Source organism: Bufo bufo, chromosome 8 (assembly GCF_905171765.1).
Source record: "Bufo bufo chromosome 8, aBufBuf1.1, whole genome shotgun sequence".
NCBI classification, from domain to species: Eukaryota; Metazoa; Chordata; class Amphibia; order Anura; family Bufonidae; genus Bufo; species Bufo bufo.
The window spans coordinates 206,127,531-206,152,713 of NC_053396.1; the positions used below are offsets into that span (position 1 = coordinate 206,127,531).

Genomic DNA, 25,183 nt, shown 5'->3' on the forward strand with positions numbered 1-25,183 from the left:
GGTGCGTTGACTTTGAGTTGGCATTTTCAGAGTGACTTACCATTGAGTTGTACATGACATTGACTTGGCATGTTTAGGCCTCATGCACATGACCGTATGTATTTTGCAGGCTGCAAAAAATACGCATGACATCTGTGTGCATTCCGTATTTTGCGGAACGGAACAGCTGGCCCCTAATAGAACAGTCCTATCCAGGTCCGTAATGCGGATATGTTCTATTTTTTTGCGGAATGAAAATACGGACATACGGAAATGGAATGCACATGGAGTAGCTTCTGTTTTTTTTGCGGGCCCATTGAACTGAATGGTTCCGTATTTGGTCTTAAAAAAAAACTGGAAAGGACACGGAAAGAAAATACGTTCGTGTGCATGAGGCCTTGGTCTGTGATTTGGCATGTACTGAACAACATATGACTTGGCTTGTTGTTTTGGATTTGCAGTGTTAAGAGTAACGTGTGACTTGAGCTCTTGAACTTGACCTAACACGTTGATCTGGCATTTCCATGTTGTGACTAATGTGTGGTTTGGTGCTTTGGACTTGCCTCGTTGACTTTGAGTTGGCAGGTTCTGATCGACTTAACCGATTGAGTTGGACTTGATATGTTTACCTGGACTTGCCATGAATAGAGTAATCTGGGATTTGGCATGTTATGAGTAACATAACTTGGCTTGCTGAGTTGGACTTAGGCTGTTGAGTGTAATGTGGGACTTAGCTTGTTCGAGTAATGATTGACTTGGTGTCTTGAGACATTGCACATTGACCTCGCACGTTAAGCTTTTGAACCGGACTTTCCACATTGAACTCTTGAGCTGGACTTGACACATTGATCTGCATCTGGCTCGTTGATCTGGACTTGGCATGTTAAGCAAAGCCCGGCATGTAGAACTCTAGAGCTGGATCTCACATATCGAGCTCTTGAGCTGGGCTCAGCGTGTTGAGTCGGACTTCAACGTGGAACTTGACTTTGACATGGGTAATGTGTAATTTAGCATGTTATGAGTACTGAGTGACTTGGTGTAATGACTATGATTTGGTGTGTAGACCTGCAGTATTTAGCATGTCCTATGTGTTGTGTTTTAGCTTCTTTTGTCATCCACGCTGATTGCATGTTTCCACTTTCTCTTTCCATGTCTAACACGGCTATTACGCGTATTCTAATATCTGTGCTTCTTTCTGCAGGGTGGTTGTTCTGGACAAGGTCACAGATTTGCTGATATTCTTTGGGAAGCTGATCGTAGTTGGTGGAGTAGGTGAGGAGGCCAAAGCAGCACAACAAGAAAAGCCCTTCTGGTTTCCAGGAATTTTCCTTCCTTTCTGTTCTTTCTATGGCACCATTGCTACAGTCATGTGACCTTATGTTGCTATAACCCTCATCATTGCATTGCATGACCATCTTTATTCTAAATCGCCATCATAGCCTCCAAATCCCATCACCTTGGACATCACCCTTACCTTCATAGAGTCTTTTTTTATCGTGCCATCTACTCTGTCTTGTATATCTTATTGCCCTCCTTTCGGACACTTATGTGCCATGTCTTGTATTCCTCAGGAGTCCTCGCGTTTTTCTTCTTCTCCGGGCGCCTGCCAATTCCAAATGATGCCTTCAAGTCACCGACTTTGAATTACTATTGGATACCCATTTTGGTGAGTGCACCTCTATATTTGATCATTGATGGGTAGCTTGCTAATAGAGATTGTTTTAGAAATTCCTGGACTATGCATTCTAGTGGTCCTAGGATCAGTAGGAGTGGGAATGTAGTCACCATACAATAGTAGTAACATGGGGAAGTCTAGGGTATAAGAAAAAAACAAAACATTAAAGTGCAAGGGGCTGTCCATCGTGTTAAAGAAGTACCTTGACAATGAGATGATCACACAGTGCACTCCATCTGGGACCCCCTACCGATCAGCTGTGATTTGGCTTGAGACCTGCCAATAAGAGTTTAGGTTACCTGCAGCCACCACAGGAGAAATTAAATATTACATGGTGTCCACTGAAATTAATGGGTAGTCTGGGTAATGGAGGGCAGGACAGGTCGTCCAAAGAGAGACACACTCTTTGTAGCTACTCTCCACTGTCCAAGAGATGAGGATCCTGAACTGATCATCCTCCTAGAATTATGTAATAGGGGGTATGAAAAATTGCACTTACTATCATCATGATAAATATTGAGGCCTATTGGCTTGACCTTTTGAAGGACACATCTCCGCGATCTGGGTTCTCACACGTTGTGTATGTTTTTTCTTGCAGACGGTGGTGGTGGGGTCATACATGATCTCTCATGGCTTCTTTAGCGTGTATAATATGTGTGTGGACACTCTCTTCCTATGCTTCTGTGAGTATACATTACCATCAAGTGTGTTATGTCCTATCCCTGGAGGAGCAAACAGTGTCATCAGTTGTGACACGTTAAGGGCGCAGAACGAAAATGGTCGTCCTGAACAGCAGGCAGTGGCCATATCATGATGACCGTACTCATCATGCTGATTGCACATTCACTGTATCCCAGTCAACAGTCAAGATTTTGGCAGGACAATCCTGCTAACAAGACCACAAAAGTGGTGACAATTTGGGAATTCCCAGAGTGGGGTTGTCATTATTTTTGCAATTTAACAAGGTTTAACTATGAGAATGAGACATCATATAGTACGTAATAGTCTCTTTCTAATAAAGCTAGAACCAACCATGTACCTCCCATGGATGCAGAGATCTCCCCATTCATTGCTCCTATTGCTCTGCTAGATCTTCTTCAGGCTGGCAGCTCAGAGAAGTCTCCTTTCTCAGGTGGCATCCATTCTGCTGTAGCTGTCTACCTGTAACACTCACAGCTTCTAACAGTACATATGGCTGTGGCAGTTGAAGGATGGAACTGAGCATGTGCGACCACCTCAGCAAGGTGGACAGAGAAATAAGGAAAAGACTAAACAGCAGGTGGCGCTATCCAGATATATTTTATAGAATAACTCAGTGGCTATACTAAATTTTTCATCTCATGCAATTATAAAAGTTTTCAGATCTGGGTGGTGGTTTCAAAAATGTAGCATGACCTCCGGAATGTAAAGAGAAAAATGTTCTAGTCTACAATGCCAAATTTTACCCAGTTTTCAAGGGATTACTCACTCTGGCTCCAAGCGTGGCCCTGTGGTTGGTAGTTTGGCGAAATGAAAGTCAGAGGAGGTGGATCAGTGGGTTGGTCTAAGAGGAATAGACAGAGTGCTCTCTATGGCCGCCCTTGAGGGTCCACTCAAACCTTTGGTCAGTCCTGTTTGCCACTGCTTACAAGTATGACTGCCCCAATCTTTTTCATCAACCCAACCCAAGAGATGATGGAAATCCTCTTGCCCAGTTGGTTTATCAGTTTGTGTGCCATCTACCTGCTAACTTCATCTCCTCTGCTTTTCCAGTGGAAGACTTAGAACGAAACGATGGCTCCGCGGAGAAGCCATATTACATGCCCAAGTCTCTGATGTCCATCCTCAACAAGAAGAACCGACCTCCTGAGGCCGAGAAGAAAAAGAAGAAAAAATAATCACTGTGGAGATCTGCTGCTGATTTTATTACTGTTAATATTGTTTTTGTTCCATTTTGTTTGTGGCCTTCTACAGATTTCAGGACAGCCATTCTGTTTACATTTCAATCATACCCTGTATAATGCTCCTCTGTTGACAGCCATGATTAGCCAAAGAAAATGGCCAAGACTTGCTTCAGTTTCTGGGCATGAATGACCAGGCTCGGTTACGAAGTCAGCAGATCACATCATATCAGTGCCCATTAGCATGTATAGGAAGATGTTCACTGCTGGCCATAGGTCGGCCATTTTACCAAACATGCTGCCAATCTTCCAATCATTTCCTGTGTGGAGAACATGAGTGAGGAGACTCTGTCACTATGTTTGACCAGTTCTTCTGTGACCTCATAACTGTGAATATGGCTTCATTTTTTCTCCCCCCTTTTTTTTTTATTGTTCCTTAATTTTGGAGGTGGCCATTTTGAACTAGTAATGCAGTCGACCAATCCACTGTGTCCCTGCACAGTCTGACACTATCCAATCAGTGCTGTCACACTGTGCAGGACACACCCCCAACTGGTAAAACCCGTCTGGGCCTTCATTGCAAACTGCTATCAATGCATTCATCATTTCTAGCAGGAATAATAAAGGAATGGCACAAAGTAGTCATAAGAACAGATGATTCAGCACTATCACACGGGGGATGCAAGCAGTTACTAAAACAGACATGTCATGAGAGGAGACGGGTTCTTCTTTAAGTGCCTACTTTGCATCCGTTACTTGGTACCTGTCTAGACCAGGGATGCTCAACCTTGCAGCCCTCCAGCTGTTGCAAAACTACAACTCCCACCATGCCCTTCTGTAGGCTGTCCGGGAATGATGGGAGTTGTAGTTTTGCAACAGCTGGAGGGCCGCAGGTTGAGCATGCCTGGTCTAGATGTTTCCTCTTGTATTCATCTTTATTAAATGCCTGGATGATCTCCACAGTGACCCAAGCAGGAATTGGAGAGGTCTCTGACACCGTTTTAAAAATTAGCCAAAGGGGAGGAGCTGGGCCGCGCCATAGCTTCCACTGGAGCGCACTTTATGGTGTATTTATATATAATATGTATGTAATACGCTGTGTAGGAATCTCTGATCACATCTACCGCGTATAGATTTTATAGACGTGTACATACCGCTGTATATGTGCAGCTAGAGATTTCTAGAAGATGTATTTTCATAAGAGTTTAATAAACCGATTAATTATAACAAATCATTCAGTGTCCCGTTATACTTTATTATATTACTAGACATTATGCCTGTTACAATAACGGGCGCTAGAATTGGCCGGCGCGCAGAGCAATCATCACACCACGCTCCGGCCGATCAACGCTGCCCCCCACACGCCGTTCGCACAGACGCCGTGTGGCGAAGGCGGCGCATGCACACTGGTTGGACGCCGTGAGGGAAGGCGGCGGGGGAGCTGTGGCAGGAGCGGACGGCGGTGGGGGAGCTGTGGCCTGCCTATAGGGTGACACCCTGCAGGGAAACTTGTGTGCATGCCCAGTGCGAAACTGGTGACACGGACGCAGCGCACTCACACAGGGATTTTATTATTATAGATTACGTCCTATTATAGATTATGGTACAGAGGTGACACTACATGCCTCACAGGAATATTTATCAGTTAGGGCTCATGCACAAAATTATTTTTTTTTCCATTTAGTTTTTTTTACAGGTCTGTATGTGGAACCATTCACTTCAATGGGGCTTGAAAAACGGAAATAACTCCATGCGCATTCCGTGTCCACATGTCCTATTCTTGTCCGTTTTGCGGACGAAGACAGGCATCGATAGTGGATCCGCAAAAAAAAAAAAAACAATGCAACACGGACGTCACCAGTTTTTTTTTTTTTTGCAGGCTGCAAAGTACGGTCGTGTGCATGGGCCCTTAGCCGGATGTTTTAGGCTGGAATACCCCTTGGGGGGGGAAATGCAGATTTTGCAGCAAAATCTGCATTTGTTATGACTTTTATCCCGCTTGGTCCAACCTCTACGCAATTTTTTATTTTTTGCGTAGCATGTGGAATAGATTGTTAAACTGTCACCCACTTTGCTGCGGTGGATTTTTCTGCCTGCAGCATTTCCTCCATCTGTGAACATCAAACTTGTGGAGTGAAATAGCTCGGAAACAGAGACAACTAGTGTTGAGACTGGGTATTACATGCCCATTGATTTTTGCCCATAACAGTTTTACTTCTGGAGTACAGAATTTGCCACTATCATCTTAAAAGCTCGTATTTGAATGACCTTTTATTGTAGCAATAACCTGGGTTTGTAAGTTTTTGGGTAAATTTGTGTCAGCCAAAGTGTGAGGTGGTCCTAGGAGGGACATTAAGGAGTCCTATCCACAGCACAGTCCCACAGAAGTAAATTGAGCGGTGCGCACTACTGTTCCATTGATCTAGACAACCCTCTTTTCTTGGGATCGTTGGACCCCAAGAGAGCCATCATTTATCCACCCTGTGGTTAGGTAATAAATACTTTTAGTGGACTTGTTTTTCAGGCTCGGTCATTAATATCCGATTGGTGAAAGTGACACCGGGGACCCCCACCGATCAGCTGCTCCCTGCAGTCTCCGATGCAGGATCTAGCACCTTGAATAGAACAGGAAGCACAGCGCCGTTCATAGTGTAGTGGCCGTGTTGGTGTATTGCAGTTCAGCTAACACTAAAGTGAATGGGCGCTAAGCTGCAGTACCCCAGCACGACCACTACACTATGAACAGCAGTGTGCTTCCTGTTCTATTCAAGGCGCTAGTTCCTGGACCGGAGACTGGTTTCCGATCAGCTGCTCTCTGCAATGACCTATCCTGAGGATACACCATCAGTATCAGGAGCCTGGAGAACCCCTTTAAGTATTGATATTGGCTTTATATATTTCAGATAATCCAGCACCTACCAGTATAAATAACGGACAGGACGTAAGACGTGTAATATAGACATTTTATTTACAGATCTGATTTGATTACAACCCCGGAACATGAATAATTACAAGCATTAAGAGAATTAGTTCAGTAGAGTGGACCGCCAGAAATATGAAAGTCAGGCGGAACAGAGGCAGCCAATCACTGGCAGGCGTATGGCGATAAACCACTTCCTGAACTGAGGTTGATGGGTAACCAGCCGCTAGTGGCGGGCAGTGACGGTGCTGGCCTGGCGTTTCCAGTCATGGCAGGAGGTGGCACCGATATTGACAACCAGCACCATCACCAGGACGACAAATAAAATACATCAGATATCCCCGATACCAGCCACGTGGGCCTGAGAAACTCGACAGATGGTGGCCTGGCACACGGCAGTGATGGGGCGGCCCGGCAAACGGCAGTGGTGGCTTAGTTACGGAAGTGCTGCCGTGCTATTCTCAAGTACGGGTAAGGCCGGCCATAGACAAACCCCTAAACATTTTAGTAATTTCTGGAACATTGATCACAAAAAATAAAAATCCTTAAGAGAAATGGGTGACTCCCAAAAGGAATGTACAGAATCAGACAAAAATGGCTACCTTTTTCCAAAAACAGCGCAACATCCATCTGCAGGTTGTATCTGGTATTGCAGCTGAGCTTCACTGACGTGAATAGGACTTGGCTGCAGTACCAGCTATGGACAGGCGTGGCGCCGTTTTTGGAAAGAGAGCCTGGGGAGGACATGTTTTGTGATCTGACGTAACCAGTTCCTGCTGGATGGCAACCAAAACTGTTGCCCATAGCAACCAGTCATTACACAACTTTCATTTAAGGGCAGAATGTGAAATGAAAGCCGTGCTGTGATTGGCTGCTATGGGCAATAAATCTCCCATGATTCCCAGAAGCTGCCGACCAGGCCGAGAATACACTACAGGGAGAGGCCTCAAAACCTGAGCAGCTGCCCATGGCAACCAATCAGATTACAGCTCATTTTTCAGAGGCTCATTTGAAAATGAAAGGAGCATTCTGATTGGTTGAGATGTAAAATGCCTGTAGTCAGATGTAAAGCAGTAATTATGCTCCATTACTACTGAGCTGAGCAGCATAGTAGTAACCAAGGACAAGACGACAACTTGATCACCGCAAGAGACATTGCATAATGCACCTCATTCAGACAGCCATGATGCATGTTCTATGGTGGTCTGAGTATGGTTCAGGTCAGGTGGCCAGAGCATAGACGCTAAAATGCAGCTGTATGAATAAGGCCTTAAAGGGGTTTTCTGGAATTGGAAAAAAATAAGTCACTCCATGGTGAAAAAGAAAATAAAAAATGGTTTGTTTTTGTTCACAAACAGCGCCACCATTGTCCATGGGCTGTGCATTGTACTGCAGCTTGTCCACATTCAAGTACATACTCCTCAGCTGCAATACCAGGCACAGCCCATAAACAAGGGTGGCGCTGTTTGTGGACAAAGGCAAAACCATTTTTCTAACCCCAGATAATATTGATAATTATAGTCAGATAGAACCTCAATAATTCCCAACTACTCAAACAGAAAATGGAGGAGCGACCGCAGTCCTCTCCAATGTTCTGCTCCTTCCGTGGCTCGATGGTCCAGGAAGCAGAGATATGAGGTGCCGATTGCTATCCTAGGTTTGCGAACAGCTCCTCTGTAATGGCGAAACCACAAGGAGAGCGATGAGAAAATACAAGATTCAAGTATGAGAAATCCTCCATATTACAAGACATGATCTAAAGTAAGGTGATCCCCGAACCTCGAAACATCTATACATGATCTGGTCCTGCTACCTGACCATAGGCAGGCCATGAACATTATGGTCTCCACCAAGGCTGTGCATTAAAGTGGACCCCAAAAGCAGTTGTCTTCCATGTAGTCCTTACAGTAGATGACGGCAGGCAGTATGAGGGCTGAATGTCAACCGTGTGGCACAGCCGACCACTATAGCCACCACCGGTGACAGACAGAGAAGAATACAGTTCAGTAAGACATTGTTCTTCAACCCCTATGAAGTCATGGCCGTCAGATCAGACATCATCAATGCTTTTGTCCCAATATAGCTTGAGAAGACTAGCTTAGGATTTCATCTGGAGACCATTGGCCATGTCTGGCCTGTTCTCCATGGTCTTCCTGTAGGACACTACGTTCGTAGGCACAAAAAAACTCTGTTTCTTATCATCCCAAAGTAAGATCTCCAGGAGATGCCCATATCTCTGTCCAGAGGTACAAAAACTAATATATATATATATATATATATATATATATATATATATATATATATATATAATCCTGAGCAGCCTTTTAACTTACCACAACCTTCTTCGGGGGATCTACTAGACTTCCAAATATTCTCACCTATCCCACCATTTTAAACTAGCAACATTTCCCACATTCTCTTACATTTCTGAGAACTTTCAGACTCTCTAACCCCATATGATATTTTCTCAAGAAATATAGTCTCTTTTCATAGATCAATAAGCCCAAGTTATTTCAGGCCTGACACCCCCCCCTTTCCCACTCCACCATCACCACATCAGGTTCCTCCAGGAGAAAGATGATCCCGGTTCCGAGTATTCAGCTGGTAAACAATGTATGAAAATTTCCACATTTGATTCCCATCAGGTAAGTTGGGAAAAGGAGATCTGGAAAAGGAGAGCGAGGGGAAAATGAAGGCTACATATGATGTAACTCAAGCTAAATATTTGAAGACTCTAGTCACATCTAAATATATGTATATGGTAAACCCTCTTAAAGGGCTTCTGTCACCCCACTAAACTCATTTTTTTTTTTTGTGAACTTATAATCCCTATCCTGCCATATTGCCATACATTATGTTATTAATAATTTTCGTTCAGAAGATTTAGCAAAAAACTAACTTTTATGATATGCTAATTACCTTTCTACCAGCAAGTAGGGCGTCTACTTGCTGGTAGCAGCCGCAGAAAACCGCCCCCTCCTTCTGTTGATTGACAGGGCCAGCCGCGATCTCCTCCGGCCAGCCCTGTCAGCATTTCAAAAATCGCGCGCCTGTGTTTATTCGGCGCAGGCGCTCTGAGATAAGGAGGCTCGTCTCCTCAGCACTCCCTCAGTGCGCCTGCGCCGATGATGTCACCGAAAGAGAAGACGTCATTGGCGCAGGCGCACTGAGGGAGTGCTGAGGATCGCGGCTGGCCCTGTCAATCAACAGTAGGAGGGGGCGTTTTTTTGCGGCTGCTACCAGCAAGTAGACGCCCTACTTGCTGGTAGAAAGGTAATTAGCATATCATAAAAGTACGTTTTTTGCTAAATCTACTGAACGAAAATTATTAATAGCATAATGTATGGCAATATGGCAGGATAGGGATTATAAATTCACAAAAAAAAAAAAAAAAGTTTAGTGGGGTGACAGAAGCCCTTTAAATGGGTTCCCCCAGGAGAAACATTTATAGGTTTGGTGCGGATCTGACCACTTTTACCCCTTTACTCCAATCGCTTGAAAAGGGATCCCATGGCCATTATACCGGAGGCAACTGAATGGAGTGGTGGTCACAAATGCAATATCTATGGGAGTGGGTGAGCTGAGCCGCGTACCTGCTTTTTTCCATCAGTCCCATAGACTTGCAGTGGAGCGGCAGCGCTCGTGTGTGACTACCTCATTCAGATGCCTACTGAACAGGCGTTGAGATCTGAGCGGTTAGAGGAAGGAGGTTCTTGGAAAGCGAATAGGAAAATAAAGGGGTTAAGGGAACCAGCGGAACGGTTCAGCGCCGTTCTCATCCCACAGCAGTGGTGCAGTGTACCGCTATGGTAGATGGGCCACCGCATTTTATATTATCTTCAGAACTCGTTTGTCAACTTTTGGACAGGTGTGGCTATGACATGTCCCCAAGTGGCATGTGATCCAGCAGTAATGAGCTACTTGGGGACATGTCACCACCGATGCCAATGGTTGTAGCAGCACATATGACCCTGTCCATGGAAGAGAATCACATGCAGGGACAGAAGTGCAGTAAAGACAGTCGGAGACTGATGGAGCCGGATCAAAGTAGCAGGGAGCAGGGAGCAGGTAAGTATGCTTTCCCACACAGATCCAGCAGGGGGCGGTATTTAAAAAAAAACACAATCCTGGAAATCCCCTTTAAGTCAGTCGGTGCGGGGCTGAATAAAAGACCGCAATACTAGGACCCCATCACAGCAATGTACCTAATAGCCAAACTCCTTGGGCCAGGCCCGGCCTCATTACATATCACGAGCAGTAGATCCCGACTCCACCTACACAATACAGGACACTGTGCCACTGTGGCTCCAAAGCTGCACCAGGACCCCAACCAGTGCCAACTACCCAACTATGTCATGGGCAGCCATTGCCACAACGCAGTAACTGGCTCCTGTGAAACCACCAGGCTCACCTCACAGCGTGTCTCTGACCTCACCGCACGGCTTCAGTCTTTCCTGAAGCTTCTTGATCAGCTGATCTCTGCTCTCAGCATCCTGCAGCAGTTTCTAGAAAATGAGAAAAGTCTTAAAAGGAGTTTTCCAGTGCTGTATAAATTTGGCTGCATCGTTGTAATGAAAAGTTCGGCTGCTTTCAGATATACTATGTGTATCAATTCATTGTTATTTTAAGGCTATGGACAAGTTCTGAGTAAAGTTAAGCAGATGAGAACAACTTTTATAGTTGCCAGGCCTTAGGGGGAACCTCTGAGTTGGTACTATTTCTATTATGGAGACCAGTTGATATACAGGATGACTAGACAACGCTCCTCTTGATTTCTGGGGAAAATATATTCTAAGGGATCTCCATAATGAGAAAGAGTACCCTAGACAACACTTTTTTTTTTTGAGAGAGTCAGAGTGTGTGTGAGAGTGAGTGAGAGTGTGAGTGAGTGAGTGAGTGAGTGAGTGAGTGAGTGAGAGAGCTCTCCCCCGCTCTCTCACAGCTGAAGGTTTGTTACAATTGTATCCAGTCCAGACAATCCTTTTTTTAACTAAACAGCATGGACTCCAGCCTGGTACACTGTAACAAACCATCAGGGCAGGAAAGACATTGTGCTCTTGATACATTTGCCTCAATAAGAATTTGCCTAGACCCCTGTGACTAAACTGTGAAATTGGGAAATCTACGCACAGAATTGTTGGTGCCTCTAGCAGCCACTAGGGGGAGATAACTGCATACAGATTTATACATCTAGTATTGAAGCTCCCCCTAGTGGTGTCTGCACTTAGTTGCTATGTTAGTGTCACAGCAAGCAGAGGTAGCATGGTGCCAGTGAGGTGCCCGTATAATTCAGCCTTCTGGGCAGTTGACAAACCTGCAGATATTCCTGCATTTATGTGTTTTACACAAGTAAAGGTGCAGCGACGCAGGGGTGGAGTATTGGGTGGTGGGGTTGTCACCTTGGTGGCCTGGTCCCTCTCCCTGGCGGAGTCTTGCAGCTGCATCAGATTGGCACTGACTTGGTGCTGGTCGGCGCTGTGCCTCCGTCTCTCTTCTTGCAGCTCCTTCTCCTTCGCTCTCAGCGCCTCTCTCAGCGTCTTCTGCTCCTGAGCCCCGTCCTGCAGACGTTTCTTACAATGTCGCAGCTGTTCCTGAAGGTGAAGGACAAGGTCACATCAAAGTGTGCAGCACAAATAACAAAACCCTAATGGACCCTTCTGTGGGAGAAAGATGGTGCTCTATAGTCTCCAGCCGGTGGCTCTCAGCTGCTGCCATGCAACCACTTCCTGCTGAGCTTGTGTTCATACACAGCAACCAATCTGAAAGAACTGTGCTGCAGTGTGAACCATGGTGGAGGAGAAAGCAGTACACCTGATGAGACAGATTTCAGACCACCACAGACTCCATTAGACAATGCCGCCATCTGCCTGAATAAAGAGCAGTGACAACTCATATGGTGTGCGAAACATTATTTTTCTCATCCAAGGAATTTTGGGTAATTTCTTGAAGTTTTAGTAATATGTTTATAAAAATAACATGAAAAATGAATTAATGTGGCTCCTAGACCCACATTTACATGGGACTTCCAAACCACAGTCCATTGCTTCTCTACAGTCTCTCTCCTCTATACTGTAATACTGCGTGCTGGTGTCATGCGGAGGGGAGCGGACCGTTCTCCTCCTCACCAACTGACTCAGGGCCGGGGATCTGAGCATCATGGAGTTTATAATACATTCGCTGAACCGGCACAAATCCTATTAGAAATCATTCACATGTGAAACCCGTTAACAGATTCCCAGCAGCACCGCCTAGATACAGAGGAGAAACCGAGGAGGGGGGAGGGCGGCATTACAAAACAGAGCCTCTGATAGTTTACTTACTACAAGACAGGAGAAGAGAAAAATGTCTGAACACTGGTTATAAACTCCTGCCTATAGCCAGAAGGGGAAACTGCACATAGGGGGCAGTATTATAGCAGCTATATTCTTGTACATAGTAGTTATATCCTTGTACATAGGAGGCAGTATTATAGTAGTTATATCCTTGTACATAGGAGCAGTATTATAGTAGTTATATCCTTGTACATAGGAGGCAGTATTATAGTAGTTATATCCTTGTACATAGGAGGCAGTATTATAGTAGTTATATCCTTGTACATAGGAGGCAGTATTATAGTAGTTATATCCTTGTACATAGGAGGCAGTATTATAGTAGTTATATCCTTGTACATAGGAGGCAGTATTATAGTAGTTATATCCTTGTACATAGGAGGCAGTATTATAGTAGTTATATCCTTGTACATAGGAGGCAGTATTATAGTAGTTATATCCTTGTACATAGGAGGCAGTATTATAGTAGTTATATCCTTGTACATAGGAGGCAGTATTATAGTAGTTATATCCTTGTACATAGGAGGCAGTATTATAGTAGTTATATCCTTGTACATAGGAGGCAGTATTATAGTAGTTATATCCTTGTACATAGGAGGCAGTATTATAGTAGTTATATCCTTGTACATAGGAGGCAGTATTATAGTAGTTATATCCTTGTACATAGGAGGCAGTATTATAGTAGTTATATCCTTGTACATAGGAGGCAGTATTATAGTAGTTATATCCTTGTACATAGGAGGCAGTATTATAGTAGTTATATCCTTGTACATAGGAGGCAGTATTATAGTAGTTATATCCTTGTACATAGGAGGCAGTATTATAGTAGTTATATCCTTGTACATAGGAGGCAGTATTATAGTAGTTATATCCTTGTACATAGGAGGCAGTATTATAGTAGTTATATCCTTGTACATAGGAGGCAGTATTATAGTAGTTATATCCTTGTACATAGGAGGCAGTATTATAGTAGTTATATCCTTGTACATAGGAGGCAGTATTATAGTAGTCATATCATTGTACATAGGAGGCAGTATTATAGTAGGTATATTCTTGTACATAGGAGGCAGTATTATAGTAGGTATATTCTTGTACATAGGAGGCAGTATTATAGTAGGTATATTCTTGTACATAGGAGGCAGTATTATAGTAGGTATATTCTTGTACATAGGAGGCAGTATTATAGTAGGTATATTCTTGTACATGGGAGCAGTATTATAGTAGTCATATTATTGTACATAGGAGGCAGTATTATAGTAGTTATATTCTTGTACACAGGTGCAGTATTATAGTAGTTATATTCTTGTACACAGGAGCAGTATTATAGTAGTTCTATTCTTGTACATAGGAGCAGTATTATAGCAGTTATATTCTTGTACATAGGAGCAGTATTATAGTAGTTATATTCTGGTACATAGGAGGCAGTATTATAGTAGTTATATTCTTGTACATAGGAGCAGTATTACAGTAGTTATATTCTTGTACATAGGAGGCAGTATTATAGTAGTTATATTCTTGTACACAGGAGCAGTATTATAGTAGTTATATTCTTGTACATAGGTGCAGTATTATAGTAGTTATATTCTTGTACATAGGAGCAGTATTATAGTAGTTGTATTCTTGTACATAGGAGGCAGTATTATAGTAGTTATATTCTTGTACACAGGAGCAGTATTATAGTAGTTATATTCTTGTACATAGGTGCAGTATTATAGTAGTTGTAATAAAATGTTGGAGGTCTCAGTCACTTCCTCTCACCTGGAGCAGTGTCTGGCTCTCATTGAGAGCATTCAGTAGATCTTGGATGTCTCGCTGGTGCTGAATACTCTGACGCTGATTGTCCGCGTGGGCCTGGGATAGCAGTCGACCTTTCTCCTGTAGCTGGGACATTAGAGGATTAGGGGCTGACAGTCCGGGAATTGAGGTACTAAGGTCATCCAGTCCCTGGGATAAGAGAGAGTCTGCAAGGGCCTACAAGAGGAGATAGACACATCTATGATAGAAGGGTGGATCGTGGAGCAGGACATACAGTTATTATGTTATATAGAGGTATGAGGCTCGGTACGCCGCTCACACTCACCTCTACATCCTGATTGCTGCTACTCAGGGCTCCTTGTACTGCTGCAATCAGTGAATCCTTCTCCCGCAGAGCAGCGAGGCGCAGAGCATCCTGAGAAGCTGAGGAGCGAACAGAAGAGTCCAGTGCCACCTCCATCCTCTGGATGGTGAAGTCCTTCTCTCCCAGGATGTCGCGCAGAGCCTTGATGATGGAGTACAAGCCTGTTTCATATTTTTTGCATATGTCATAAGTTCTACATTATACTTATTTCTGCAAAAAACTGGAAGACAGCTAATAATGGGGGCATTATAGCTCCAAAAAGTGTTGTCGCTCCGTTTGCCACCTAGGTCTCTAGAAAGACCAGATGACCACCCCTGTGGTGTCTGCAACAGTGGCCACATTGGTTGTCAGTCTGTATATTTTTATTGCTGAGGAGGAGACTAGGGAGTATATACAGACTCCATGCATTAATTTCATAAACTCTGTATCCCAGAGCTACTAGGCAGGGCAGCCAACCCCAGAGCCATAGGACCGCCCCCGAGGAAGCACTCACTGTTATGGTGTCCTGATTGTCACGCAGAACCTTGGACAATCGTGTGATGTCTTCTTCTCTTGCTCTCAGCTCCTCGTGTAGACGTTTCACTTCTGCCTCTCTTTGGCGTTTGATTTCGGCCACCTCATCCCCTTCTTTCTGCTCAGACAGGTCATAAAGTCAGCCCCTGAGGCATCGTCCTGGATCTATCACTAGAACAGCTCTGATTTCTTCTGTAAGGCTGGATTCATTGTTAATGTAGATGCCTTTTTGCCACTATCATATGGACAACACACCCCCCCAACCCCGGGTTCTATAGAATCAAAATTATGTCACTATAAGGTTTTACCACAATAGAGCTGCATTCACAATTCTGCTGGTTGTCAGGAGAAACAGTGAACAAGCTTGATGACAGATACATCCCAAACAGCTTAACTGAGCTCTTACAATTATATGGGACAGGTAGAGAATAGAGAGAAGAGACAAGAGAATACTAAAGAGGGACTGGTGTAAAGATTATACGATTAGTAATGTATATATATACACAGCAATTCCACCAGCAGAATAGTGAGTGCAGCTCTGGAGTATAATACAGGATGTAACTCAGGATCAGTACAGGATAAGTAATGTATGTACACAGTGACTCCACCAGCAGAATAGTGAGTGCAGCTCTGGAGTATAATACAGGATGTAACTCAGGATCAGTACAGGATAAGTAATGTATGTACACAGTGACTCCACCAGCAGAATAGTGAGTGCAGCTCTGGAGTATAATACAGGATGTAACTCAGGAGCAATACAGGATAAGGCTCCATTCACACATCTGTATAATGGGTCCGCATCCGTTCCGCAAATTGCGGAACGGGTGCTGACCCATTCATTCTCTATGGGGATCGAATGGATGCGGAGAGCGCACTATGTGCTCTCCGCATTTCCGGAGTGCGCTTCAGGTCCGCGGATCCGGAAAAAAATAGAACATGTCCCATTCTTGTCTGCAATTGTGGACAAGAATAGGCAGTTCTATGGGGGTGCTGGCCGGGTGTATTGCGGATCCGCAATGCACTACAGCGGTCTAATTGGACCATAAGTAATGTAATGTGTGTACACAGTGACTCCACCAGCAGAATAGTGAGTGCAGCTCTGGAGTATAATACAGGATGTAACTCAGGATCAGTACAGGATAAGTAATGTATGTACACAGTGACTGCACCAGCAGAATATTGAGTGCAGCTCTGGAGTATAATAGAGAATGTAACTCAGGATCAGTACAGGATAAGTAATGTATGTACACAGTGACTGCACCAGCAGAATAGTGAGTGCAGCTCTGGAGTATAATACAGAATGTAACTCAGGATCAGTACAGGATAAGTAATGTATGTACACAGTGACTGCACCAGCAGAATAGTGAGTGCAGCTCTGGAGTATAATACAGGATGTAACTCAGGATCAGTACAGGATAAGTAATGTAATGTATGTACACAGTGACTGCACCGGCAGAATAGTGAGTGCAGCTCTGGAGTATAATACAGGATGTAACTCAGGATCAGTATAGGATAAGTAATGTAATGTATGTACACAGTGACTGCACCATCAGAATATTGAGTGCAGCTCTGGAGTATAATACAGGATGTAACTAAGGATCAGTACAGGATAAGTAATGTATGTACAGAGTGACTGCACCAGCAGAATAGTGAGTGCAGCTCTGGAGTATAATACAGGATGTAACTCAGGATCAGTACAGGATAAGTAATGTAATGTATGTACACAGTGACTGCACCAGCAGAATAGTGAGTGCAGCTCTGGAGTATAATATAGGATATATACATTTTGTGGTTTATCAGCAGAGCGGGGAAAATGATAACGCTAATCAAGCAATGTCTTCCTTCTGCTGGTGGCGCCTGTGTCTTCTTCCTTTGCCTGCAAAATATTACCAGGGATAATGAGAAGTCACCTTTATCTGCTCTTCTTGTGCCCTTAATTTCTCAACAAAGTCTGTGATAAGTTCCCCGTATGGGTCAGAGGCCACAGGAAGAGTCAGCAGCAAAGTCAGAGATTCCTACGGATAACAGGACAAGTTACAGTAAGCCAGGAGTATTACGCCATCCAACCGGTGAAAACAAAACCTTCCCTGGTCACCTACCTCCAAGACTTCATCCTTGAACTTGAGTCTCTTGATTAATTCTCGTATCAGTTCTTGCTGTTCCATCACTTGGTCCTAGATGGGAAGGAGCGTCTAAAGTCAGACTAAAGCCACAGAGAAGCAAGACACTTCGCTGCTGGGGCCAGTGAATGGCTGCAGGCGTCCACGGATGGGACATCATACTTCCGGTCCACAGGGGACTGGGAGCAGTGGAGAAGGGAATATTCAGAGTGAATTTTATTTTATTTTTTGCTAAACAGTTTCAGGGCCAAAACTAAAATTACTTTCAGGGTCGGATGACCCCTTTAAGAGGAATAAAAATAAAAAATAAAAAACAGTTAAAAGGTAAAGATTATCTTTTTAGAAACTAGCGAAGGATGGGCAGGACTAATGTCTCTCAATTTACACTCTTCATGTGAAAAATCTGAATGTATGCATATGACAACGGTACTGGGTGTCCAGGCCGAACATTGGAGAACCTCCAATTAACAGATGTGGTTTGTGGCATGTGCAGTACCCCAGACCTGTGAAGATATCTGCAAATAATGTATTTGTTTTGTATTATAAGGTTGTGTATTTGTCATATATTTGGGCTGTACATTCCAGTAAGAGGTAAGATTGGCAGGAACAGGGTTAACCCTCCTGTTCCTCCCCTCTTGGTAGGAGTGGGCTAGTCCTGCTTCCTGCTAGGAGGGGGAGTTCCTGTGCAGACACAGAGCGGAGAGGAAGCACACTGCAGAGCTCCTCTTCCAGAGAGACCAATTTGAGTGAGCCTCAAGAAAACACAGCAGAGTGAACAGCTGAAAAAAGTTCCTTTCTAGACACTGCTGTAAGGTGAGGGACTACGGTTCAGACACCCATCAACTGGACTATTACTAGACTTTAGCTTTAACTGGTGTACACCTGATAGTGGACATCTGCTCTCACAAATGCCAAATTGCATCCATCCATCCTGCCTCCATAACTGCTAAACTGGTGCCCTTTCAATCTGCTACTATTTGGATGTACCAGAAGTTCTATGCCGCACTTAGTAAAAACAGACTGTTATACGCTTACTTCTGGCCTCATTCTTCAATACTACATTTACACTGCACCGATCCCCAGGGAGCAACAACTATGAGGGAGTACACTGTGACACAACACTTTATCAAGGCCACTACCACTCCCATCCTCTCAGGCATGGGATTCAGCCAGTTCCCTAGATCTGGTTGTTAAAATTACAGCCGGATCGGAGAACTGTGTTACCGGCTGAGTCCCGATCCGGTGCTTTGGCAGAGGCAGTGGGAGATGAGCACTTACATTGATACTTTAGCTCCTTAGCCTTTTAAAAAGTTGGGTGGTATGTGTGTGTATATATGGTGTATTTATGTGTATGTGTGTGTATATATGGTGTATTTATATGTATGTTTGTGTATATATGGTGTATTTATGTGTATGTGTGTGTATATATGGTGTATTTATGTGTATGTGTGTGTATATATGGTGTATTTATGTGTGTGTATTTATGTGTATGTGTGTGTATATATGGTGTATTTATGTGTGTGTATATATGGTGTATTTTTGTGTATGTGTGTGTATATATGGTGTATTTTTGTGTATGTGTGTGTATATATGGTGTATTTATGTGTGTGTATATATGGTGTATTTATGTGTGTGTATATATGGTGTATTTATGTGTGTGTATATATGGTGTATTTATGTGTGTGTATATATGGTGTATTTATGTGTGTGTATATATGGTGTATTTATGTGTATGTGTGTGTATATATGGTGTATTTATATGTATGTTTGTGTATATATGGTGTATTTATGTGTGTGTATATATGGTGTATTTATATGTGTGTGTATATATGGTGTATTTATATGTGTGTATATATGGTGTATTTATGTGTGTGTATATATGGTGTATTTATGTGTGTGTATATATGGTGTATTTATGTGTGTGTATATATGGTGTATTTATGTATTTATGTGTGTTGCATATATATGGTGTATGTATATGTAAACATGTGTCGTGACACCGCGTGTCCGCCATTGAGTAGGGAACCTGTTAAAAATTTGAATCCCACCCTGGCTCCTCAGGGGCTCACTGCATATATAAGCCCCATCAGGAACCACCCACATATGAGAGGCGCTTAGATAAGCCCCACCAATTTTTTGCCAAGCACAGTCCAAATTTGCGGGACCGTCCTGCAAGATTTGGACTGTTGGCAACTGCGCATTACGTCGGCAGTGCATCCCACATGTACGGAGTCACGCGCTGCTGACTAGCGAGCACCGATCTGATCATCCGACAATCATTTGCTCAGTTGTCAGCTGATCTCTGCCCGGTTTACTAGGTTTACCGCTTATGGGTAACCACTAGAAATGAGCGAACTTCTGTTTTAAGTTCGGCGTCTAAAGTTCGGCTTCCGGTTAGCGGAGGATCCCGATATGGATTCCGAATTCCGTTGTGGTCCGTGGTAGTGGAATCAATAATGGCCATTATTGATTCCGCTACCACGGACCACAACGGAATTCGGAATCCATATCGGGATCCTCCGCTAACCGGAAGCCGAACTTTAGACGCCGAACTTAAAACAGAAGTTCGCTCATCTCTAGTAACCACTATTCTTATGAATGCTCACTCAGACAATCATAGGCCCGTTTGCTCGTTTGTCACGCGGTTGGCGGCATGTTTACACGGGGCAACAACTGGAAACTGCCACCAATTGTTGCCCCATGTGAAACAGCCCTAAGGCCCCCACTTGTTAACCCCCATACTCCAGCCCTAGGTATGTTCTGTATTTAGGATAAAAGGGGACACCGGCCCCACACCGAACCATTACCTGCTGCCCCGACAAGGTGCCGCAACTCTGTGTGGTCTTCAGGTTTGTCTGTAGCCATTTTAAGGTCTCCTGGATGTGGAGGAAACAAGAAGCTTGAGTCCTGCAGACCTGGAAGACAGAGGGGATAATGTGTCTACATTTAAAAGGGATTGTCCAGGGTAAGAAAAACATGGCTTCTTCCATGGGTTGTGTGCGAATGGGCCCGAGACGCAACGCCACAATCAACCTGTGGAGAGTTGTGGTGCTGTTTTTGGAAGAAAGCTTCCATGGTTTCCACGCAAGTCTCTGGGTGGCGCAACTCAAGCCCAGGAGGAACAACACCTTGAAATTATAGGTCAGCATCTGCCGAAACAAATCAGACACTAAGCCCATGGGTGGAGCTCGGCGGCGGAGTACAGGCTTCTACATGAGCTGAAGGATTATTACAATCCCTGAGTCGTTGCTTAAGGCAAGTAATAATCTACAGTCTAATGAGGAGATAATTTCACCCTGTGAACACGAAAGACATCATGTCTGCGGTCAGAGCCAGAGTACAGGCCCAAGGACTGACACCCAGCGCTGCACATGTATGCACCAGAAATACAGCGCTGTGCAAACGTTTTGGAAAAAAATGCTGCAAAGTAAGAAGGTTTTAAAAAGTAGACTTCTTAATAGTTTAAATGTAAATGGATTCTGCAGCAGGACACCAACCCTAAACACACAGCCAATGTCATTAGAGGGGTCGTCCCATCGGATCTACTGCTAGGATATTCCAACCAGTGTCAGATAGGAGCGGGTCCCGCTCCTATCTCCAGAACAGGACCCCCAAAGTGAACAGAGAGCAGCCACTCTTCATTCCCCGAAAATAGCCAAGCACTATCTGCAGAAGAGGACCCCGAAAGTGAAGACGCACATAAGAGCACACTGTGCATGCGCAGTCATTCATTTTTATGGGAGTTCCAAAAATAGCCATCATTAGCCGCTATTAATCGGAAGTCCCATAGAAAAGAATGGAGGGCGGCCACGTACACGCGTTGCAAGCACGACCACCACTCCATTAGTTTCTATAGGACTGCCACAGATAGAAGAGTTAGCGCTCGGTTATATTTGGCAGACCCATAGAAACTAACGGAGGGCGGCCAGGCACATGCAACGGCTCTCCTCTCTACCGCTCACACCTTGTTTGGGAAATAGACGCGGGTCCCAGAGGTGGGATCCACACTTATCTGACATTACAATGTCTCAGATGAGACAACCCTTGGAAGAATGAGGAGTCCTGGGAGTGATAACGCAGCCCTGATCTCAGCGTCATCCTGTCTATCTGGGATTACATGAAGATAGAAGGATCTGAGCAAGCCTACATCCACAGAAGATCTGGGCTTAGTTCTCTGATGTCTGGAACAACCTCCAATAACCGAGTTCCTTTAGAAACTGTGCTTTAGTCTATCTAGAAGAACTGATGCTGAAGGCAGAGGGCGGTCACACTGAATATCGATTGGATTTAGATTTCTCTTTTCTTCGTTCACTTTGCATTTTATTAATTGATAAAAATAAACTATTAAGGGCTCATGCACACGGCCGTTGCCCATCGGTGCCCGTAATGTGGCCTGCAATATGCGGGCACCGGCCGTGTGCACCCCGCATCACGGATGCGAACCCATTAATTTGAATGGGTCCGCAATCTGGAAGATCGGTGCGGAACAGAAGCATGGAAGCACTTTGTTTTTGGTTTCTCTCCGTGCCTCCGCACCGCAAAAAAGTAGTGCATGCACTACTTTTTTGCAGGGCGGACGGACCATGGACCTATTCGAGGTGACTGGGTCTGGATCCGTCTGCGGAATCCGCACGGATGTTGCCTGTGCATTGGGGGATGAACGGCCGTGTGCATGAGCCCTAACACTTCTATTTTTGGGTAGGGCTAAGAGGGCGACACTATGGGACCACTGCTACTCTGCCACCCCGGCCACGACCGGCATCGCCATGTAGCCCTACTCTTACTTTGCAGCATTTTATAAAAATATTCATAGTCATCAAGGGTGAGCAAATGTCTAGGTGCATTCCTCTACAAGGACTCGTAGCCTTGATTCACTTTGCAGGCGATGCCTCGCGCCTCGTTATGTATCATGCAAGTGAAATTCCTCTAGCACCATTGTATATATACACAGGTGGAGGTTCTCTTAAATGCCTCGCGCCTCAGTCACTGGCTTCTGGTGCACTGATTCATCTCACAGATGAACAGTTCCCTCCGCGTGTCAGAATGCCACCTTCAAGGTGATTATAACGAGGCATCATACAAGGATCACGTGGGCACATGCGCCCATTAAACCCATGTCACTGCACAGATTATAATGTGGCAGCAGGGTGGAGTGCTACCTGCCACTGTTTTGATTATACCTGATGAGCCGGTTGTCTTGATTAATGTTTGGTGTAGTCTTGGCACAGCCTAGGCATCTGTATTATATTGTGAAGGCCAACAGCCATAGTTGGCCAACAGTATGTGTCACCACCATGGTCAGGTCATTGAGCCCCATCCTTCTGAGCAAACATATTCCCATATATATTATGGTACTACTATCACATACCTCAGGCCCGATACCCATGTACACATCCAAGTCTCCAGCTGGTTCTTCTACTGGTGGCCTCTCGTAGACGCCATCTTCTACATATTGGTCCACATCTTCCACCTTTGTCTTCTGTTGACTCCTGATGGGTATCTTGCTCCTTGTGGGTGTTTTAACTGGACTGTACTTAATTTCCTTCAAGCTTTTCAACACTTCTCCCACCCCTGGCTTGGGTAAAGGAAATGACGAAGGAGGAGATGAGGGTAAAGGAGACTTTGCTTCCCAAAATACTCCTCCATCACCTTCTTCCCCCACGAAAGAAAGGGAATCCAAAGAAGAGGCGGATAAGGAGAGGAGGGAGCCCTTGCTGCTGGCACTTTCTCCACCAACACTTCCCAAAGATTTGCTCCTTAGAAGAACCGAGCCATCATCTGTTCCTCTGCTGTGTTTCCTCCTTCGAGGGACGGTACATACAGACTCATAATTGGCATCAGAAACTCTCCAGGAAGAACAAGAATGACACTTCTCGCCCTTGATGCAACGTGAGCAGCCCCTGTGGCGGTCGTCCCACCAGCTCTCATGCTCCCACAATGACCGGTCTTGTTCTAGAAGTTTTTGGTAAGACTTTGAAGGAGCATCAGAAGACAAAGAACCCAAAGAACCATGGAAAGACCCCAGACGGTCAGGAAAGGGAGAATTGGGACATGAGTTTTGGTATCCTGGAGAAAGGGAATTATTACGAGACTTATAGGAGCCAGAAGAACTGAGATCATTGTAAGAACCCCTATACCCATAGGTGTTACGGTCTTGGTGATGACCATGGTACTCAGGCAGTGGAAGGCCCCAGGCCCTGGCGTGGATAGTGCGCAAGGTAAACGAAAGCTTATCCTTCTCTGTCACCAGACGGGTGGACCTCTGCTCATACAGCTCCCGCATGCGAAACAACACCAGGTCATAGCGGTGGTAGACGTTGAGCGAGTGGCAGCACTTTCCGCAGAGAAACTCTGCATCTTCCGGCCGCCCCTTCCCTTTGCCGGGCTTGGGGGCTGATCCAGGTGGGTTGCGGAGGATGGGGGTCCCTAATACTTGGGAGAATAAGGGAAGGAGGGACCCCGAGCCCCCGAAGAGCCACTTACGGCGTGATCCTCGAAGCTGAGAGGAACAGAGGCGGCAAAGGTCAGACATATCTGAAAGAGGAAACAGAGGAGATTAAAAAATAAATAAATTTAAAAAAAACTGAAAATTTATGGGGGGGGAATTTCAAAAGCTACATTTAATCGGTGACCTGGTTCTCGCTCTTTTTTATACGTCCCCCTCTCCTCTCCGGCCGTGAATGAGTTTCTTTGCACATTGCACAAAGTAAAGCCTGTCCACGTTTACACAGTACTGACTCATCTGTCACAACACTGCAGGAAGGGAATGCGAGAAGGCCGGCTCGGGATTACCAGCATGTTCCACTGACACTTTCCCCGAAAACTTTGTTCCTTCTCCCTCCCAGGGTGAACAGTGAACGGTGCGGTGACCCCAGATCCATTCGCCTCTCCTAGACCCCCAGTCATTCCTCTCCAGCTGCTCCAATCAGTCCCCTGCCAACCAGCAAGTCACCACCACCCCCCAAAAGCCGTCACCACCCACCTTCGCTGCCACTGACGGGTCCCTACGTCTTCTTGCACGTGCAGAACTATTCCAGGGTGCCTCCTAGGCCCCCATGGCAGGCTGGAGTCCAGAATTCAGAAGCAGCACTCTGCAGAGCAGCGCTCCTCTGCCAGCTCACCTCTCCCTCCAGGAAACTCCCAAGAGGGCGGGGTGGAGGAGGTGTGCACCCAGGTCCCTACCTGAGTCGCTTTAACCCTTTCAAGGCAGAGTTCCTCTTCCTGGTCTGTTACAATGTATCAACTTTCAAGACACGTAGCAACAAATGTTTGCAATGGAAAATATTTGTGAGAGCTTCCTGACATTTGAAGGGTTAAAGGGCAGCTTATACCATAAATAGCTCCTCTAATCTCTAGGGGGGGAAATGACCGCCAGGGAGCCTTCTTACCGGGTGCCGCCTGAGAAGTGGTTGGTCTGGTGCACCACAAGTCCCAGCAAGCCGAGGAAGAACTGCAGCCAAGAGAGTGTTTCGCTTTACCGTAATGATTCCCCCCCCTATTATTACGCTGCACAATCTGGGAAGGAAAGAGTCAAAAGGACATGCAAATGAGGACTTCCCCATGAATAGCCACATTCACAGTATTAACGCTATCATAGCCAGAGTGAAGGAAGCGGCGGCCGGAGGACTGCTTGTCTGTGACAGTGTGT

At 45.0% G+C, this 25,183-nt stretch overlaps 2 protein-coding genes across 5 annotated transcripts in view; one reads left to right on the top strand and one right to left on the bottom strand.

The window, feature by feature from the left end:
• The window catches only part of SLC44A4 (solute carrier family 44 member 4), a 60,982-nt gene extending 57,175 nt beyond the window's left edge, over positions 1-3,807 (top strand). Inside the window, exons 19-22 of the mRNA XM_040405473.1 lie at positions 1,181-1,251; positions 1,551-1,645; positions 2,253-2,337; positions 3,407-3,807. Of these exons, the coding sequence (XP_040261407.1) occupies positions 1,181-1,251; positions 1,551-1,645; positions 2,253-2,337; positions 3,407-3,531 (376 nt within the window). The 3' untranslated portion in view covers positions 3,532-3,807. The remainder of the gene's footprint in view (positions 1-1,180; positions 1,252-1,550; positions 1,646-2,252; positions 2,338-3,406) is intronic.
• Positions 3,808-8,995: 5,188 nt separating this feature from the next.
• LOC120977490 (nuclear mitotic apparatus protein 1-like) lies at positions 8,996-25,081 on the bottom strand. 4 transcript variants are annotated; one of them, XM_040405469.1, is made up of 11 exons: positions 24,924-25,081; positions 22,904-24,069; positions 20,343-20,450; positions 17,515-17,589; positions 17,326-17,430; positions 15,396-15,533; positions 14,864-15,043; positions 14,542-14,754; positions 11,854-12,045; positions 10,866-10,959; positions 8,996-9,119 (listed from the first exon to the last, which is right to left on the bottom strand). In XM_040405469.1, exons 2-10 carry the CDS (start codon positions 24,065-24,067, stop codon positions 10,867-10,869), a joined length of 2,268 nt encoding a protein of 755 aa, XP_040261403.1. In that variant the 5' UTR covers positions 24,068-24,069; positions 24,924-25,081; the 3' UTR covers positions 8,996-9,119; position 10,866. The 4 variants fall into 4 exon arrangements, with proteins under 4 accessions (XP_040261403.1, XP_040261400.1, XP_040261401.1 ...); XM_040405466.1 differs by lacking the exon at positions 24,924-25,081 and adding an exon at positions 24,518-24,675; XM_040405467.1 differs by lacking the exon at positions 24,924-25,081 and adding an exon at positions 24,168-24,460.
• Between the last annotated feature and the right edge of the window lie 102 nt (positions 25,082-25,183).

Bases quoted from the DNA above. Each gene is read 5' to 3' on its own strand.
- LOC120977490 (XM_040405469.1), bottom strand. From the start codon at position 24,067: ATGTCTGACCTTTGCCGCCTCTGTTCCTCTCAGCTTCGAGGATCACGC. The intron at 15,534-17,325 runs GTGACTTCTCAT...CTGTCTGAGCAG, and splicing joins CACAAGAAGAGCAGATAAAG to AAAGAAGGGGATGAGGTGGC. The intron at 14,755-14,863 runs GTGAGTGTGAGC...CTCCTCTTGTAG, and splicing joins GCAGCAATCAGGATGTAGAG to GCCCTTGCAGACTCTCTCTT.